This window comes from Anas platyrhynchos, chromosome Z, assembly GCF_047663525.1.
Source record: "Anas platyrhynchos isolate ZD024472 breed Pekin duck chromosome Z, IASCAAS_PekinDuck_T2T, whole genome shotgun sequence".
In the NCBI taxonomy this organism is placed as follows: Eukaryota; Metazoa; Chordata; class Aves; order Anseriformes; family Anatidae; genus Anas; species Anas platyrhynchos.
The window spans coordinates 68,552,083-68,570,209 of NC_092621.1; the positions used below are offsets into that span (position 1 = coordinate 68,552,083).

Here is an 18,127-nt window from a genome sequence, read left to right on the forward strand (position 1 = left end):
TAAGTGCCAAGTATTCTGAAGCAAACAGATGGAGGGACAGGCTGGTTTGTATATCTAAATGTCTACTGATAATGATAATGCTCTATGACTGAGCACGCATTAAAAAAAAATACAGTATACTCAAGTTTGTTAATAGTAACTAGTTGAAACAACACATATACCCATCTCCATATCTAATATAACATTCAATACTACCTGTAGCCACTTATAACTTACATTCAACAGATTAATGTCTTCACATTTGTTTTTCATTCTCTGATTTATTTCTATTAGAAATCCTTAAAATCTGACACAATGGAAGGATATAGATAATTAATTAACAGCCAAATTCAGATGCATTCCTAAATAGGCCCCAATTGATTCTTAGTAGTCTGCATTTCCCTGTGGATCTATCAGCATCTGTGCTACATCAGTTCAGAATTCCCATGAATTTCCTTGGACCCTGGAGAATGATGTATTTGCTTAGGCACATACAGATGGGAAGAGGGTCGTAAGTTGTATCTCACAGAATTTATCAGTGAGTTTAAGCTGCTTGGTCAGAAAGATGAATTGTAGCATGGTAAGAAAAGCAGATGTGTTAAAACAGACCAGAACCACTTAAAAGCACACCTGTTCCTTAACTCTCTGCACATAAGAAACAGCAATTAAAACTTTATGTTCTTACAGCTCTGGATGGATGTAATTCAGTAGGACACAAGGAGTTAAATACCAACTTACATATTCCAAATTGCACTTCTTTCATAATCATCAAAAAAATGTGATCTTCAAACTTTATTCTTATTCCAAGCTTATTTCCAACTCCAATACCAAATATTTTTATTTTTTTTTAGTGAAATAAAAACAACCCACAAACATGCCTTAGGACAGAATTACATGCATTTTGAAGTCCTCGGCACTCAAATGCTGTAAAACAGAATATGTTTCATACTAACTCGCTCTCTTCCTGAACATTAGTTTGTACACATACTGCATTCTCCCCTTAAAGTAGTATTTCTTTTTCAAATAACCATAAGGAACTCAGATTCCTCACGGTATTTAAGAAGGTCAAAACTGGCAGCTGAGGCATCCTACTATGGATGTCCTTCTCTCCATTTTCAATGTATTTGTTAGCTCCCTAGCTTATTTGTTAGCTAATCAAGTGTTACTGGAAATTAACGGTTTGGAGACAGACACAGATAACCTTACAGCAGACCCAGGATCTAACCTTGCATTCATGGAAAGCACCTAGAATAAACTCATTGCACAGTCTGCTAGTGAGCCAACAACTGCAGGAATTTGGAGATGTGCAGGAGACCTTACAGATATCTAAACAAACAAGAAATGTCAGTCATTCCCATTTTCTCCTCCTACTCTCACACAAATATACATTAATGGCTGGCTGAACTGGTGCACAGCTAGCTACAGAGGACAAATGGGGTACAATTACTAAGAAGACCACACAGGCTGGGGAGATCACAGAACACCAGAGACAGACAAAACTCTTTTTTCACAGTATGGGAGAAAAACGCTTTTAAAATCAAGACAGTTACCTTGAGGTAAACTCCTGTGAGAAACAAAGAACTAGAATTTTCACCTCAATATGCATAGTTAGAATAAATACCATCCTGTTAAGGCAAAGTTTTTTTGTTTTGTTTTTTCCAAACAGCTGTATCCAGGCAGAGGGTTACTTTGCCTTGAATGCACTAGGAATTTACATTCCTATAAATAACATCCAGTTAGGCTGGCTGTTTTTTAAAATATTCTTTGCATGAAAAATCTCTTAAAAACAGAAATCTAGAGTTGTAGGGTTGTCATTTCTGTGCAAAGATTATGTTAAATCCTTCTACAATAAATTCTTCTACAAAAGCATCACAGTGAACTACTACACTTTGGGGGGAAAATAGGTGGTATATGTATCACTGCAATCCTATCACAATAAAATATTTAGAAGCACATTTTTTTAACTGATACCTCGTATGTTCTAAGTATGAAAAATGGCTCATAGAAGATCTGTCGGAAGTCTGACTTCCTTCTATGCCTGTTCTGTATTTCATATATACTCTCAGATATTATCCCCTTTTTGGAGACAGCATATATACGTCTATATCTATACATATACACAGTGTAAGTTCATTACTGATTCCTCAGTAATCTCCACCCAGAATTAATGATTAGCAGCATAAAGTATTTGTTTGTACAAATGTGTCATTGTAATTTCAGGATTCAGTAGGAAAATGTGTAGGTATAATTGCCAAATATAGCATCTACAAGATATATTTTAAAATTGTTATTTTCTTTCACTAATGGGCCTTCACACAATTACTAAGAATGCCAGTGATTAACATAAGGAACACAAGTTCTAGACATGACAACTTTCTGATTTCATGTCTCATCTAATTTTGCAAATTTTACTGTAAGAATACTGTAGAAAGCTGTCTGAAGAAGCAACCTCAGTAGAATTTTTTTGGTTTTGTTTTTGTTCTTCTAAATCTCTCTTTGTATTAAAGTTTGCTGTATCAGATATGGAAAAAATGGTCTTTGGGAAGACAAAATTGCTGCGTATTGTTTATATAGCATGCAGTTTGTAACAATCAGAATGCACATGTAACTTCCTTATTTATTCAAAACTCTGATTTGACTCCTTTTATTCCTGAGAAGAAATTAAATTACTTGATCGTTATTGTTATGGCACAAGTTATTTAGCACAGAAATATAAAAATATTTCTGTGCTAAATATTTAGCACAGTATATAAAAATTATGTTCATGAACACTGCAAGGAAAGCAGGGAGCTGCAACTTGGTGTCTGATTTAATTCCACAAGGGCTATCATGTAAGTCTTTAAATGCCAAGGAAGACCAGTAAGTTCATGCTTCCATTCTAAAGATATCTCAACATCAAGACCGACACAATAGTCTTACACTTAACTTTGATTGATTAGGAACTTACTTTTCTTCCTGTGCTTGTAGAGAACTACTGCTGAAGAAACAGACAGATCTCATCAGTCAGCATACTGGCTCCAGACATGCTTTACAGCTTTTCTGACCTTACCTGTTCACCGTATTTGAATACAGACAAATTCATTTTTGACAGAGTACACACGAAGAAGATGTCATGTAGGCATGGTTGTGAAATATTTCCATTATTATACTCAGAAAAAAAATCCAGTTCTAGGATGCTAACAGAACTGAGTATAAAGTACAATGTTAGCCTAGCACTGGCATCTGAAAACTTAGATTATGGACTCAAGACCTTGAAAAGTGTCTTGGGACAATGAAGCTCAGCCCTAGATCATCACATGCAGACTGAGATAGGTTTGATCATATATACGCAGTGGACAAAATTTCTTCCTTTGAGGAGAGCAGCTCAATGATGCAGACAGAGTGTTTAGAGACCTTCTCAGAAAGCTTGCTCATGGATAACATGATTAACAGTGAGTTACTAATCCTTTACGTTTGAATCAGACATGCATCTGATGGGTCTGAAGAAAGCCAGACTTAGCAAAAGCTCAAATTGTGATGCAAACTGTTCAGTAACCTGCCCCATTGGTCTCCATGAAAAGCTGGACAAAACCTCCTGTGTCAGTGAGAAGAAACTTGGATTACTGTGGTTTGCCTCTACATCTACAGCAATCGTTCTGACAGGGATTTTAGATGGTATAATCACACAAATGAATAACACTTTAAGAAGGCTTCAGATGAATGGAGGAAGCTGGCATCTTTTTAGAGTGTTAGCTTCTAAGCCTACCTGGTTCAGTAAGATACTGAAACATTGTATTGTCTTACCACAAAAGCCTTTTTTCACCGCTAGAAAATATGAAAGTATCTATTGTTTCTACTGAGGCACATGAAAAGAGGCCAGATAAAAGACACCAGCAGCAAGAGGAAAGATCTAAGGAAATGCAAATCAATGTGAAATCAATTTAACTGATTAAAATACCCTTCCCCCCCCCAAAAAAAAAAAAAAACCTGCTTAAATATTTACAAAATGTGAAAATTAGATCATTTGTAAATTAGTTCTTTTGTTTCAGATGGGTCACTAAGAGTATCAACAATTTGGATTTTGTTGGACAGCAAGGCAAAGATAAAACACTTTGTTGTTGTTGCTGTTGTGCTAAAAGCGTGTTCATGGCTGTCAGCAAGCACGTCTCTGATTTGTGGGCAAGCCATTCCTGCCATGAGCAGCTGGGTGCCCGCACACAAACCTCAGCTGCTTGACGGGGGTGGAAAGCTGTGAAGAGTGAGGGATGCTAAATACCAGCATCATCCCGCAGGGATTCACAGTCAGACCTCTCAGGGAATGAGACTGCTTGAAAAGTGATCTATATACATATATATTTTCCGTATCAGGAAGGAAGTCACATATTAGTTTTACTGTACTCTGAGAAATGGAGCAGTGTATTGGGTCTATGTAGCCAGGTTTTGGTAGTGTGCAGGCAGCAAGGACGGCTCTGTGTGCAGAGCCCAGCAGCTGCCCCATGTCACAACCACAGCCAGCTCCAGCTGCTTCAAAAAGAGACCCTCCGCTGGCCAGAGCTGAGCCATGAGCGACGCTGAGTGGGCCTCTGGGAGAGCAGAGTTAAGGGAGGGAAAGAACTGCTGGGCAACAGCAGCTGGGAGAGAGGGGTGAGAAAATAGAGCAACAGCCCTGCAGCCCCCCAGGGGAGTGCAGCAGGAGGGCAGGAGGTGCTGCAGGCAGGCAGGCAGCAGCAGTTCCCCTGCGGGCTGTGCAGGGAGAGGCCCCTGGTGGAGCAGGCTGTCCCCCTGCAGCCCATGGGTCCCCCATGGAGCAGATCTCCACGCTGCAGCCCCCCCGTGGGTGGAGGAGCCCCCGCTGGAGCAGGTGGATGTGGCCTGGAGGAGGCTGCGGCCCATGGAGAGCCCCCGCAGGAGCAGGCCCCGGGCCGGAGCTGCAGCCCGTGGAGAGGAGCCCACGCAGGAGCAGGGGGTCTGGGGGGAGCTGCCCCCACCCGTGGGGGACCCGTGCTGGAGCAGTTTGCTCCTGGGGGATGGATGGATGGACCCCATGGGACAGAGCCGTGTGGGAGCAGTGCTTGAAGAGCTGCTGCCTGTGGGTAGCCCCCCAGGCTCAGTTCGGGAAGGACGGCATCCTTGGGAGGGACCCCATGGGGAGCAGGGCCAGGGAGGGACCGTGAGGAGCAGAGGAGACGAAGTGTCAGGCACTGACCACAGCCCCCATTCTCAATTCTCCTGTGCTGCTTGTGGGGGAGGAGGTAGAAGAGGGTGGATGGGGGGGAAGGTGGTTTTAGTTTGCTTAGTTTTCTCTCTCTAGTCTGTTAGTAATAGGCAATAAATTAAATTAATCTCCCTGTGCTGAGTCTGTTTTGGCAATGGCAGTTATTCATAAGCAATCTCCCTGTCCTTATCTCAAACCTTGAACCCTCTTCCATCGTATTTTCTCTTCATCTTCCTTTGAGGAGGGACAAAGAGAAGGCAGCTCTGGTGAAGTTTAGTTGCCCAGCAGGGTGAACCCATCACAAGCAGACGTACAGTTTTTTGCTACGTACTCACAATTTAGAAATAAATACCTGACTCCTCAAAAGTATCTGTTCCTCACCAAAAGCAGCTGAGCAAGGCTTCAACCTGGACTACCTGTTTTGCTCACCGACATGCTGACATCAGTGTGGTCAAAAAGACATCACCAGCAGATGACACAAGCGAACATGAGCATTTCTCGGGCAACGCAGAAGAGATGAAAAAAGGGAAGAGATCTTTAAAAGCAAAGTTTCTCAAATTCAACACAAAAGTTTCTCCTTTTTACAAGTTTATTAAAAAAAAAAAAAGTAATGATGGGATGATCTTTTCTGATTATGACTGCAAAACGAAGACTCACTTTTTATTGACTGCAAACCAGAAACAAGAAACTGTTCTTTGTTGTTTTTGTTAATGAATCACCCGCAGCATAACAGACCAGAAGGCAATGGTTCCACTAAACAATGAGGAAACAACCACTTCAGCATGAAACAATCCACCAACAACTTTTGTTTCGTAGTTTGTCAATAAAGGTTATGCATGGTCTGATGATGCAAAATTAGCTGTTTGGATTTTACGAAATTAAATTTCATTACTTTTACTTTGTTACTTTTGCTGAAACATTATTTGTAGCTTGATACTGTGGTGTGGTGTGAACTCTTACTGCTTACAAAAAAAAAAGGGACAGATTGGTAAGGACAGAATTCCTTACAGGGAAGACGGAATCAAACCACTAATGTTTTTCTTCAAAGCCAAAATATGAATATAAATATAGGCAGTACCCTCTCAGAGAAGGAGAAAAAAACATTTTGGCTAACATAAGCAATTTGCAAGAGGGTATTAAATCCTTTTTTTTTTTTAAATTTTCCACAAGTCTCTGTGCTATTGAATTACAGTTCATAGAGATTGTTTTAAAAGGTGCTGAGCAGTGTGACAGTACAAGATTTTGATTATTCTACGGATGGCTGGAGTACAATACTCAGGCTGGCTACAAAGGTTTCAGTGAATATAAAACCAGGATACTTTTCATGGTTTTCTCTCAAAACAAATGCATTTAACTCCCAATTAATTACATTTTTCTCTGGCAAGACACATTGGATAACGCCAAACTGAAATAGTAAGGCAAGAAATAAAAACTGATATTATATGGTGTAATCTCTTCATAAACATAGATTTCATAAACATATGAGATTAGTATTTAAATTATGCTTTTTAACACAAATTTTTCAAGGGGAAAAAATGGGGAAAAAAGGTTACAAAGGTGTTACAGGTCAGTTTGCAAATGTTATTTTGTCTGCATGAAGGATTTCATAAATTAATGCTTAAACCTATGTTTAAGATACTACCTCACAGTACTCAAAAACACTGAAAGCTTATGCCTTGGTTCATATTTTGTGTACGCTGATTGTACCACAGGTTAAAGTATAATATATGGGTTAGTCATTAATATTTAATTTTGTAATCTAAGAATTTATGAAACTTTGAAAATAACCTAGCATGTTTCCATATGTTTTATATCTGTCCTTTTAGACAAAGAAAGAATGCTAAGAATATATTTGCTGACTACCAAAGCTTTTAAATTTAGAAGAAAAATATAAAACAAAGGAAATGGTTTGAAATATGTGTTCTTGAAATAATATTTAAGTGCTACGACGGAGAGAAAATTTTTCTTGTCTTTTTAGTCATGAGAATGTTTTTAACATATACATCACACTTAACTTTACAGAGAAAAATATATTTCAATGCTTGTGCTACGATATTCTGACAAATTAAAATGATGCCAGTTAATACTGAAATAGACTGAAACTGGCTTTCAATACGTTCAAGTCTAAAACAGCCACATTTTTAGTTTTTAAGGCATATGTAAGGTGCCAGTAAAGGGAAAAAGGAGCAAGAACTATATGCAGGTATGGTAGTTTAAAATAAAATTAACTTCTATCCTGAAATAATGACACATACGATCTTATACATGTAAGGACAGTTTTTACATACACTGGGGAGTTTAGCTGAAACAGAGGAAGAAGAGTATGATGGTAAAAAGAGTACTACCAGGGAACAGATAACAGCTGCTTCTGACTGGCTAAATGGCAACTCTTAAGGCTGGCTTCCTTTTACATGACAGATTTTTTTTCTCATCAATGTCAGGGAAAACTTAGCTATCTTGACCCCACTGTTAGTCCTCCCATATTCTGGATTGCTATGCCTCTTCAGGGTATGCATTGCCATGCCCAGTACATTGTTTTGTCTTTAATCTTCATAATTCACATTTTTTTTCTCTAAAGCAAGTTTCTATGTTCATTGCACATTTTCCTAAGAAAAATGAGTAACTGAACTGAACGAGTTCAAGTTCACTTCACGCATACATCAGAGACAAAAAAGAGACTGAAAAGCTAAAATTCTTCCCCTTCACTTAGTACGATGCACTAAAAAGTCATTTTCAAGGTAAGTGATCCCTTTACTTTGTCAGTCAGGTATCATCAGCCTTCCATCTAAAAGCAACTATACCTTATCATACTGGTCACACAGAGCAAATTCAGACGAAGTAGAGTACTGCAGTCAGAATTTTGATATAGTATATCTGCTAGGTGGTAGAGAAAGCAGGAGGGAGAAAGAGGGAGAGTCCTTGTATAATTTATTAGATCTTTTATAGCCTCAAATACCTCAAAAAGGTATTTCTCGTACTGCAATTGCAACTCTTCCAGTTGTGTACCAATATATAGGTGCTAGTCTACATACCTGCTAGTCTACAACATTACAGGTATGTTAAGACGGATTCTTTACAACTACAATGTCTTCTGGAGTCACAGTGTTGAGTTGAGACTGCGAAGTCATTCACAGCACCTCTCTTAGCTGCTCTGACAGTGAAGTTCCAGGTATCAGGACTTCACATAAACCTTGGCTGCTGCAGCTTGACCTCTGCCTATGTGCAAAGCACATCTTGAAAGTGAAAAACTTACTTTCTCCTTTGAGCAACTGCCTACAGAGATTACATTGCTGTGACAAACACTGCCAGCCTTGGAGGTAAGAAGTTCTAGCTACCAAAAACTTGGTCTTTCAAAGGCCACAATCAAAATAAAAGAATAGGACCAAGGCAAAGACTTGGAAAATACGACTGAACTCTTTGTTGCTAGCAATAGGTGGTGAATGTGTGCTGTTCAAAGAGGTAGCAATGGGAAACAAAGTTACAGTTCAATGAAACCTAGTGTGTCCAAGATATTTCCTTGCTAAAACATAGGCTTAATTAAGACTTTCTGCTTCCACAGATCACCTTTACAAGAGCATCAGTTGACCCCTCTGTTCTTCAAAACATAACAAACATCTTGTTTAGACTATAGTTGATTTCCTCCTGTTTCAGTACCAAGGCAATGCTCTAGTTGCATTCATTGTGCAAAACTGTACTGACTGGAAGGAAAATGAGCCATGGAAACAACAGTTTGACAGATAAACTGATGACCCAGACATATGCTGCTTAATCTTGTTGGGTGCATTGGCTGAGACCTCAGGTGACAGCATTCTTATGAAAAAGCATATTAAGAGGAACTCCACTTTTCTACTAGTGAATAACAGAATTTACAGTTAAACGTGCACTCAAGGGGAGATGCCATGAGATTCCAAGAATGAGAAAAGCTTTGTGACTGCTGAACACAGAATAATTCTGTAGCCCTATGCAGAGAAATGAATTACCAAAATTGCAAATCACTTGTTTTAATAAGATCATAGGCTCCAATATCCTTGGAATCATTATGTTTAGTGGATTAAAACATGATTTCATTGGAAAAAGCTCTTCTCTTTGGATTATTTTATCTTGCAAATAAACAGCTAAGGTAGTCAGAATTGTGGTGGTCAGGCAAATGCAGTGTGGCATCAGTAGACTTGGCAGAGCTAAGTGGACTTGATGATCTTAGAGGTCTTTTCCAACCTAAACAATTCTGTGATCACTGGGTGTCTAAGGAATATCAGTTCCAACACTTAAATTGACAGCTGGTGATCCAGCTCTCAAGCTGATGAATGCAGTACTTATGTTTTGGTGGCACTGGTCTTGCTAAAGCTGAATTATACAGAGATGTTAAAATCTAAAACGTTAGAGCACAGCCTGATATTATAATAGGTAAGAACAATGGAATAAATTACACATCCAAATCAGATAGAACTTTGGCAAAAATACAAAGCGATATTTTGCATTTGAACACAAATGTTTTTCCAGGAATTGTTCATATTTTCTTGAAAGCTTTAAATGTGAAAGCAAACACATTGGATGTCAAGATCTGCAAACCATTCAACAATATCTACGTTTGGTACAACAATGAATGAAAGCTTTTGGATACTGAAGATGCAGGAAGAAATTTAATTCCTTTTTTCTTTGGGAACTACATTTTTTCCTTCTGAGATTCTGGTTCTACATGCAAGACAAGAGAATGTCTTAAAATGTCCCATCATACAAGCAAAGTAAAAGAACATTTAACCACTCAGAGAGCTGCATTAGCAGTGGAAAGTGATCTTCATCTGTTTGGCACTCATGAGTTTTCCCCTGAGACACTGTGCCAGGTTCCACACACCTAAGACGGATGTTAATAAACTGGGGGGGGAAAGGAGGGCTCTACATCATCTGGATGCTTAGAGGGCTGCAATGCATAACACAAGAAGAGATACTAGGAGAAGTTGGTTTATTTAGTTTGAAACTGAGGGCAATGGGTGGGGAATCTAATTGCAGTCCTGTTTGTGACAATTGTAGCACTAAATTGTACCCCACTAACAGAGAATTTAGTTAACCTTATTACAGGTTATGGACTGTATCTGTTTAGAGAGCCCATCTCACAACAAAGAGTGGCACTTAGTAATAAATAACCACTATCCCCTAGCTGAAAACATCATGAGGAATCAACTTTTAATCCAACCATGAAGATTCGGTTTCTCTGAATATTTTTTGCAGGGACTAGACTCAAAGACCTAAAATCTCTAGAAGATGGCAATCACATATTTTAAATGGCCACTATTCTTCACTCATAAAAGACATCAAATTGGATGCACAAGTAATTTCATTAGATATTGGCTGACCAGGAGCAACATGAGCCAACAAAATGATTTATATGGCTTGGTAGTAGGCCAGTTAAATTCAGAAGTGACAAGGTTGTTGAATTGCCATTCTGGGGATCCAAAGACTTTGCTGACCTTTTGCTTGCCTATCACTATCAGTTTAAAAGCGCTGCAACTGGAGTTCAATTAATAGTTTTTAAACAACAGAAAAAGTAAGCACAATAGAATTTATCAAGAGTACAGAACATCCATAAATGGTAAGACAGAACTGAACACCCAAAAAGCCATGAGCTCTTGGGTAAAAAAAAAAATGCTGCTATTAGTCAGTTATGACTCTAGACACCATTCAAAGCATCACCTATCCTCAAGACTCTTGGTGTAGGTAACACAAGGTGCTAGATTCACTTCAACTGTTAAACTGTTTAAAAGAAAGTCAACAGGTCACTTTCGCATTAGTGCTTGCATAGTCTATTATTTCAGAATAAAGCCAGCACAAAAGCAAAAGGCCTGCATGAACTCTGTACTAGTTGTATATATCCTACGTAACATGACAGAACTGCAACCATATAGCCCACGTCACAATTCTTCTGTGAGCAATCCAGTAGAGCAGAGATGCAGTATTGATGACTGTGAAATGATGCCTAGATGCCATGGCATAAACTTAACAGTGAAACTGTGTCATTCATTAGACTTAATTTCTTCTTCAGGTGCTGACTGACTGTGAATTCTTTATATATATGAACTGAAAACATTAATTGCAGGCCAGTATTTGGCAGTATTTCCAAGCAAACAAGAGAACAAAGACTGAAGATAAATATCAAAATGGATCTATAAATCACCTTGCTGAAAGCTCTTACCCAAGTGTTCCCGGGAATACTTCACTAGAAGGAATCTGAGACCACTATTCTGATATAGTAATAAACTCTACTAGAAAATACTGCATTTTCCACAATTCTGTTTAATGGCAGCTTAGCATCATCTCCTAAGTAGTTGCTTTTTCCCGTATAATTTTACTGCATTTTACTAATAATATGTTTTCAGAAAACATGACACATTAAACACTGACAGAAGTGCATATTCAAAACTTACATAATTAAAATAAAATTATGCAGAAACTGCAGTTAGATTATGATATTTCATACTACTTACATAAATTAATGAAACTTTAAGACAATTTACCTTAGTTGCTTCATAAAATCCCAGGTTCCTGAACTTCTTTGAGTTCTTGATTGCTGACTACAAGCAGCTCTTAAATTCTTTCCGGTTGAATGACTGCAGTTGACAATACGACATACTGCAATAATTTTAGAACAAAATACAACTTTCTCATAAACCTCCTCTTTTCTACCCTGACCACTGTGGTTTAAACATGTCATGGTTTCATAGCCTATAAAAAGCAGGGGGATCAATTGTGACAGGATTACAAAGGAAGCAATTTGTTCACACAAATCTATCCAGAAGTCAATGGATACCTTGGAAAAGAAAGACATCAGGATAAAGAGCCTGCAACAGCAGCTGCTGATCAGCCCTGCTGTCACTCTGTGATAGAGGAGACGAGAAGAATAGACAGTCCTTCTCTCGTAATCCCACTAATTCTCAACTAGGTGGTACCTGGGCTTCAATGACGGTTTGTTCCTGTATTTCTAAAGTACTCCACTAGCAGCTGCAGGGGCCTCAGTCAGCCCACAGGATTCAGGGGAAAAAAAAACAACTCAAGTTTGCATATTTTGTCAGCCTGAATATTTAATCTTTAAGAAATGAACTTTTCGCTTATCCAGATAGGTGGCCAGGAGAGCCTTAGTACTATAAACAAACACTGTTTTTCCATATGCATATTTGAAGAGCAGGGCATGATGAGAAGTGCACTGTTGTTATGTCTTAGGAACAGAACCGTAAAACAACAACGTATGGTACAGAAAGGCAGAACAGAGAACTTTCTTATAGCAAGGACAGTTTCCTACTTTCATTATTAAAAGAGACTGACAAAGACAACGATTCTACTAGCAGACTTCTAACGCTATCAAAAGGAATTTTGATGGAATATGGTGAAAGACCAACGTAGAGTTGTAGAGTTAGTATAGTGAAAAAAAAAAAAAAAAGCACACCACAATCGCTTTATTCCTACTGAACAAAGATTTGGCCAAAGTGGTTCACTTGCATTGTAGAGAAATGTAAAAAAAATTAGATTTTCAAAAAACTAAAATACATGTGTTAAGTTTTACAGTGATAAAAGCACTCCAATATTTTTTTAAAACTTCTACAAAATAAACAAATTGAAAGAATAAGTGGATCTCTCATTCACTTGTTTTAAGTCTCGAACTGTGCCCAATTTTCTCACCAGTATACCTATTTACCACGAACATTTCTTACTGCTTTATCAGGGAGGCTATTCATACAATTTCAGAAACAATCACTACCATCATGTGTTTAGAAAATCCACTATTAAAGGTAAAAACTCATCTTAAAACCTGTGGATAAATATTAGGTGCATACTTGCAACATCTATTCAAATTCTTGTATTGTGTCCTTTTAAACATTTTTGTCAATTCAAGCTGTTCTGAATGATCTTATGGGAGAAATACAGTAATAAGGAACCTGTTTAAGAGTTCTCTTCTTAATAAAAATGAAATATTCTTGTGAGCATACACACTTTATGTAAATGCTTAGTCCAAAGCAAATTTATTATGGTTAAGATATACTTTGGTGGATCGGAGGGGAAAGAGAATAAAGTAAAAGTTTTTAATGTACATGTTGAACAAATCCTACAACACTGTAGATTAAAAGAGCTACAAGAGTAAATGAAAAATCAGTATCTCTCTCTCTCTCTTTATATATATATATATATTCAAGCTTCCCAAAATATCTAAGTACCAAATATATACTAGTACTGTTCAGCCTAATATTTTCTTCATAGCATTTACCTAACCACAGCTCCTATGTTTAGTTCTTCCTTTCCCTGGAAGATGAAATGGCTTGCAAACACTTTTGTTGACTGTTACCCCTTGATTCTCAGTACTAAACAGTGAAGCCTTAAAAGTGGCATTCTTGAAAAAGCTAAGGAGATTGCAAGAGTTGTAAGTTGCCTCATACATAATTTCATAACTGCAATTTATGCCATGCGCATAATGGTCCCACCAGACCAGGTTGCCCAAAAGCCCCATCCAGCCTGCCCTTGAGCACTTCCAGGGATGGAGCAGCCACAGCTTCTCTGGGCAACCTGTTCCACTGCCTTGCCACCCTCTGAGTAAAGAGTTTGTTCCTTATATCTAATCTAAAGCTCTTTCAGTTTAAAACTGTCACCCCTTGTCCTATCACTGCACTCCTTTAAAAAGCCCTCCCCAGCTTTCCTGTAGGTCCTCCTTAGGTACTGGAAGGCTGCTGTAAGGTCTCCCTGGAGCCTTCTCTTCTCCAGGCTGAACAGCCCCAAATCCCACAGCCTGTCTTCACAGGAGAGGTGCTCCAGTTCTTTGATCATCCTCATGGCCCTCCTGTGGACTCGTTCTAACAGCTCCACATCCTTCTTGTGCTGGGGGCCCCAGCACTGAACACAGCGCTCCAGGTGTGGTCTCACAAGGGCAGAGCAGAGGGGGACAATCACCTCCCTCCACCTGCTGGCCATGCTGCTTTTGATGCAGCCCTGGATATGGTTGGCCTTCTAGGGACATTGCCAGCTCATATTCAGTTTTTCGTCTACTGGTAAACCCAAGTTCTTCCCCACAGGGCTGCTCTCAATTAATTCATCCCCCAGGTTGTGCAGATCTTGACGACTGTCCTGACCCAGGTTCAGGACTTTGCACTTGGCCTGCTTGGTTCATGCACCTGACCATGAAGTTCACGTGAGACTACCTCTCAGGCCTGTCCAGACCTTCTGGATGGCATCCTTTCCTTCTATCATGTCAACTCCACCGTTCAGCTTGGTGTCCTCTGCCAACTTGCTGAGGGTGCACTTGACCCCACCATCTGTGTCATTTAAACAGTAATGGTCCTGATACAGGAGTATCAGCTTGACTCGTAGGATATTTTTATTTATTTTTAAGCAAAGGTCAGATGCTTTTTACTTGAGAGATGATTTGATTTTCTACACTACCTAGGTTCTACTTTCACACTCCAAAAGAAAATGTATAAATCACAACGTCATCTTTTCTTCTGGCCCTCTATACTTCCCCACCTCTGGGGGGGGAAAAAAAAAAAAAAAAAAAAAGAAAAAAAAAAGAGAGACACTTCTACAATACAAAAATGTTTCCATCAAAAAATTAAGCCTGAAACCTCATTTTAAAATATTATTCATTTTTCAAAAATCCAATTAATTAACAAGTAGATTTTAAGCAAATCTATCTGTCCGCTCCAAAAGACAATTAATATCTTTGCCCAGAATATTAAATCTTACATGGCCACAGAAGTACTGACACTTAATTCAATGCTGTACCATCTTGCTAGAGGGAAAATATAGAGCAGCTCTTTTGTAAACTCTATTAAAAATGCATGAGGTATTTTTTATTTTGGAAAATTTAATTTTTTAATCCATAACCCTTAAATGTCACACACATTAAAAACCAATGTGCATTCTAAACAAAACAGGTCAGAACCAGGCAGCATATATTAATAGCAAGTAGGTTATTAGCATGGAATCAGAATGCTGGTCTTAACATGAGTAGGTCACATGTCTGTACAGCTAGTTGACTGACAATATGAATTTTCTCAATATGCAAACCTTTTGTCCCAAACTACATTCATGGCAACACTGATGCACATATTTTATGCAGACATAAAAATGCAAATAAGTGGCATTATTTTAAAAAAAGTGTACCTGTTTTTACCCAAGAACAAGTGACAGATGCCAGAAAAATAAATTACATGGGGAAAGGTGATGATTAAGGAAATTTGGGATACAAAATGTAATTTCCTGTGTTACAAACAACTTCACAAGACTCTAAGAGAACCGGTGCATCCCACAGGAATATCTGGTATTGCCATGTAACTCTGAGATGCAGCCTTGGAGAAGGAAGCCATCTTCTGCTGCAATACCACAAATCAAAGGATCTGGAAAACAGAGGCAAATTTAATCCTATACTCCACTCTAAACCCAAGGAGGTCCCAAAGCACAATCAAATTCCCATTAAAAACTTACTTCTCAAACTTGAAAGCACCTAGACACTTCAGAAAAAAAGCACCTGTTGTGACACTCTGCTACCCATGACTTTATATATATATTCCATCAATTTCAATTAGTAACCTTTCTTCAGACTTCCTCTTCTCCTTTTGTCTGTTTGCAGGAAAGTACTTCAAGCACTCTCTTTTAAATGATCTGGTAGTGTTGTCAATGATCCCTGAAACCGCTTCTGGAAACAGGAGGTATAGCTTTCAGAAATTATCAATTATTAATTAATTTCTTAAAAGTCTAAATAGAGTACAGAAAGAATCCATATGCGTGTGCCTGTATTACTGGAAAAAAAAAAAAAGTGGAAATATACACTTTGCCATTACATTTTTTGTCTAGAATTGAAGTAATAGACTTAACTGGCTCTTCACTTTAACACAAAACCTGACGAATTCAAGAAAATCAGATAATGGATGGAACACCAGTAATTATGGAACAAAGATCTGGAACATGAAAGGTAGTGGAAATTAGTATATTTTACAGTTTCCTTTAAAATATAATTAGCTTTCCAGCCCCCAGTGTTCCAGTTCATATCCACATCCATTCAGATAAATGTTACGAAGATTAAAAAAAAAAAACGAAGGGCTGCAGCAGCAGACTAAATCCTGTGTAGGTGCCATTCCTCATACATGAATAAAAGAAAGAAGAGAAGCGAAATTAAGCAGATAATTATATATTGAAATCTGAACACTTAAAAAAAAACAAAAAACCACTCTTTTTCAGATTTCATTCCTATCAAACACTCCTCCAGACTCCGGCTGGGTATCTTGTGCCTCATTTGGATTTATCTATTTAATAACCTTCAGTGGACATCTTTGCACAAGTTTGTCCCATATTTCCTTATAGTCACATGAAATTTTTGCACCCGTATTTTTGGCATTTTATACACTTCTTATGTGAATATATCGACACTTCAGTTTTGATTAAATATATATATATCCTGACATATCAGCTTCCTTTTAAAAGTTAGTATGAGTCAATGACAGTTGTATTCCTAATCTCAGTAAATGTCTTCCCTCCATCTGTTAATTGTCATGTTATTGTCAAATTGACTGGAATATATTAATGTGCTATTTAAAGCACATTTTACCCACTCCAATTAAAAAAATATATATTTTATAATGCAGTAATAAGGGATTTTCTTTAACTACCAAGGCATCTTGTCCATTAGTTCTGTTTTCTCCATGTCTAGTCCAGCTTCTCTTTACTGAAGAAAAATGTTTGCTCTTTATATTTAGACATCATCCTCTAGGAGAATTTTACTTTCTTTCAGAAAGAAGATGCTTAACTCCAACAGGTTACAGTATGGTATGAAAAGGAAATGGAAATGATCTTTAAAAAAGCATGATTTTCTACCTTTTAGTTGTGATCAATATACAATTATTTAAAGTAAGAATCACATGTTGATTCTTCAAAAATAATAAATTTGTATTTGATTATTATGCAATTAACATCAGTAATGAAAAAGAATTCCTGCTTGCCATCAATTGTCCTGCAAACATCCGTACTTTCTTCATTTTTCTTTCTTCATCTCTCTTTTTTCCAACATATGCATAATTACTTCAATTCTGCATTCTCATTCCCAAAGCTGAGAAACTCTTATTTTTGTAAAAAGGTGTTGTCCCTTTCATTTAGGGATCTCAGAGCACTATCTGAATTGAAGTACACATAATTACAAAATATAATAATCGATTCAATTACAGTTTCTTCGGAGTCTGTACTATTGCAACACTTTGCAAATGTAAACAAGAACTCAGTAACTCCTTTTCTATTAAATAATTGTTAATAATTTATCAATTACTAACTTTTAATAGATGTGTAACATTGTCGTTTATATTAAAAATAAATTTAAGTAGCAGCAGGACTAACTACTGAACATCAGTCAGACTGCAAAAATGATGTAATTGATTTTTTTCTTGCCCGCAAAGTGCCTTCTCCATTTCTAGACTGCAAAATATTCTTCCTTCCTTATGCAAAACCTTGTGCAAGGTTATCGCTTTAATGCATCTGCTCAGCCTCTTATTTAATAAAAATATGGTTTGATGCTCTACTGTAGAAACCTCCCAGCAACCTGCTACAAAAAGATAGACTCTGCCTAAACATGTCTATTTATACTTCAAAGGTCTGTATGTCTTTAGGTGGCAGCATACTAGATTAAGGTAAAAGCAATTTCAATTCAGTCAAATCTTGTAATGACTTGCAATAGCTGCCAACTGCTTAAGAGCTTACGTTAAACAAACAGCTGATTTCTTTGTATATGCTACAGGTTAGATCTGCACAACTGGAAGCAGTTCAGCTGACATTAATTAATATTATTCATAAGAGTAAACTGGGTAATATAACTAAACCTCTCCAGTGCATGAAGAATGCTTTTTTTTTTTCCAATTTAAATAGGACCTGTGCATCTAAAATTTTATCTACGCACAACTGAGTACTGTACTTAAATTTCTTAATCTTAGTTGGAGT

At 37.7% G+C, this 18,127-nt stretch overlaps 1 protein-coding gene across 7 annotated transcripts in view; it reads right to left on the bottom strand.

Annotated features, from left to right (window-relative positions):
• Positions 1–18,127, bottom strand: part of COMMD10 (COMM domain containing 10) — a 152,134-nt gene that overhangs the window by 53,103 nt on the left and 80,904 nt on the right. The window contains exon 6 of one of the 7 annotated variants that reach the window (XM_072031605.1): positions 15,520–15,543. The exons of the other annotated variants lie outside the window; for them this stretch is intronic. Within the exon in view, the coding sequence (XP_071887706.1) occupies positions 15,535–15,543 (9 nt within the window). The 3' untranslated portion in view covers positions 15,520–15,534. Of the gene's footprint in view, positions 1–15,519; positions 15,544–18,127 lie in introns of those variants that run through there. 7 annotated transcript variants of the gene reach the window in all.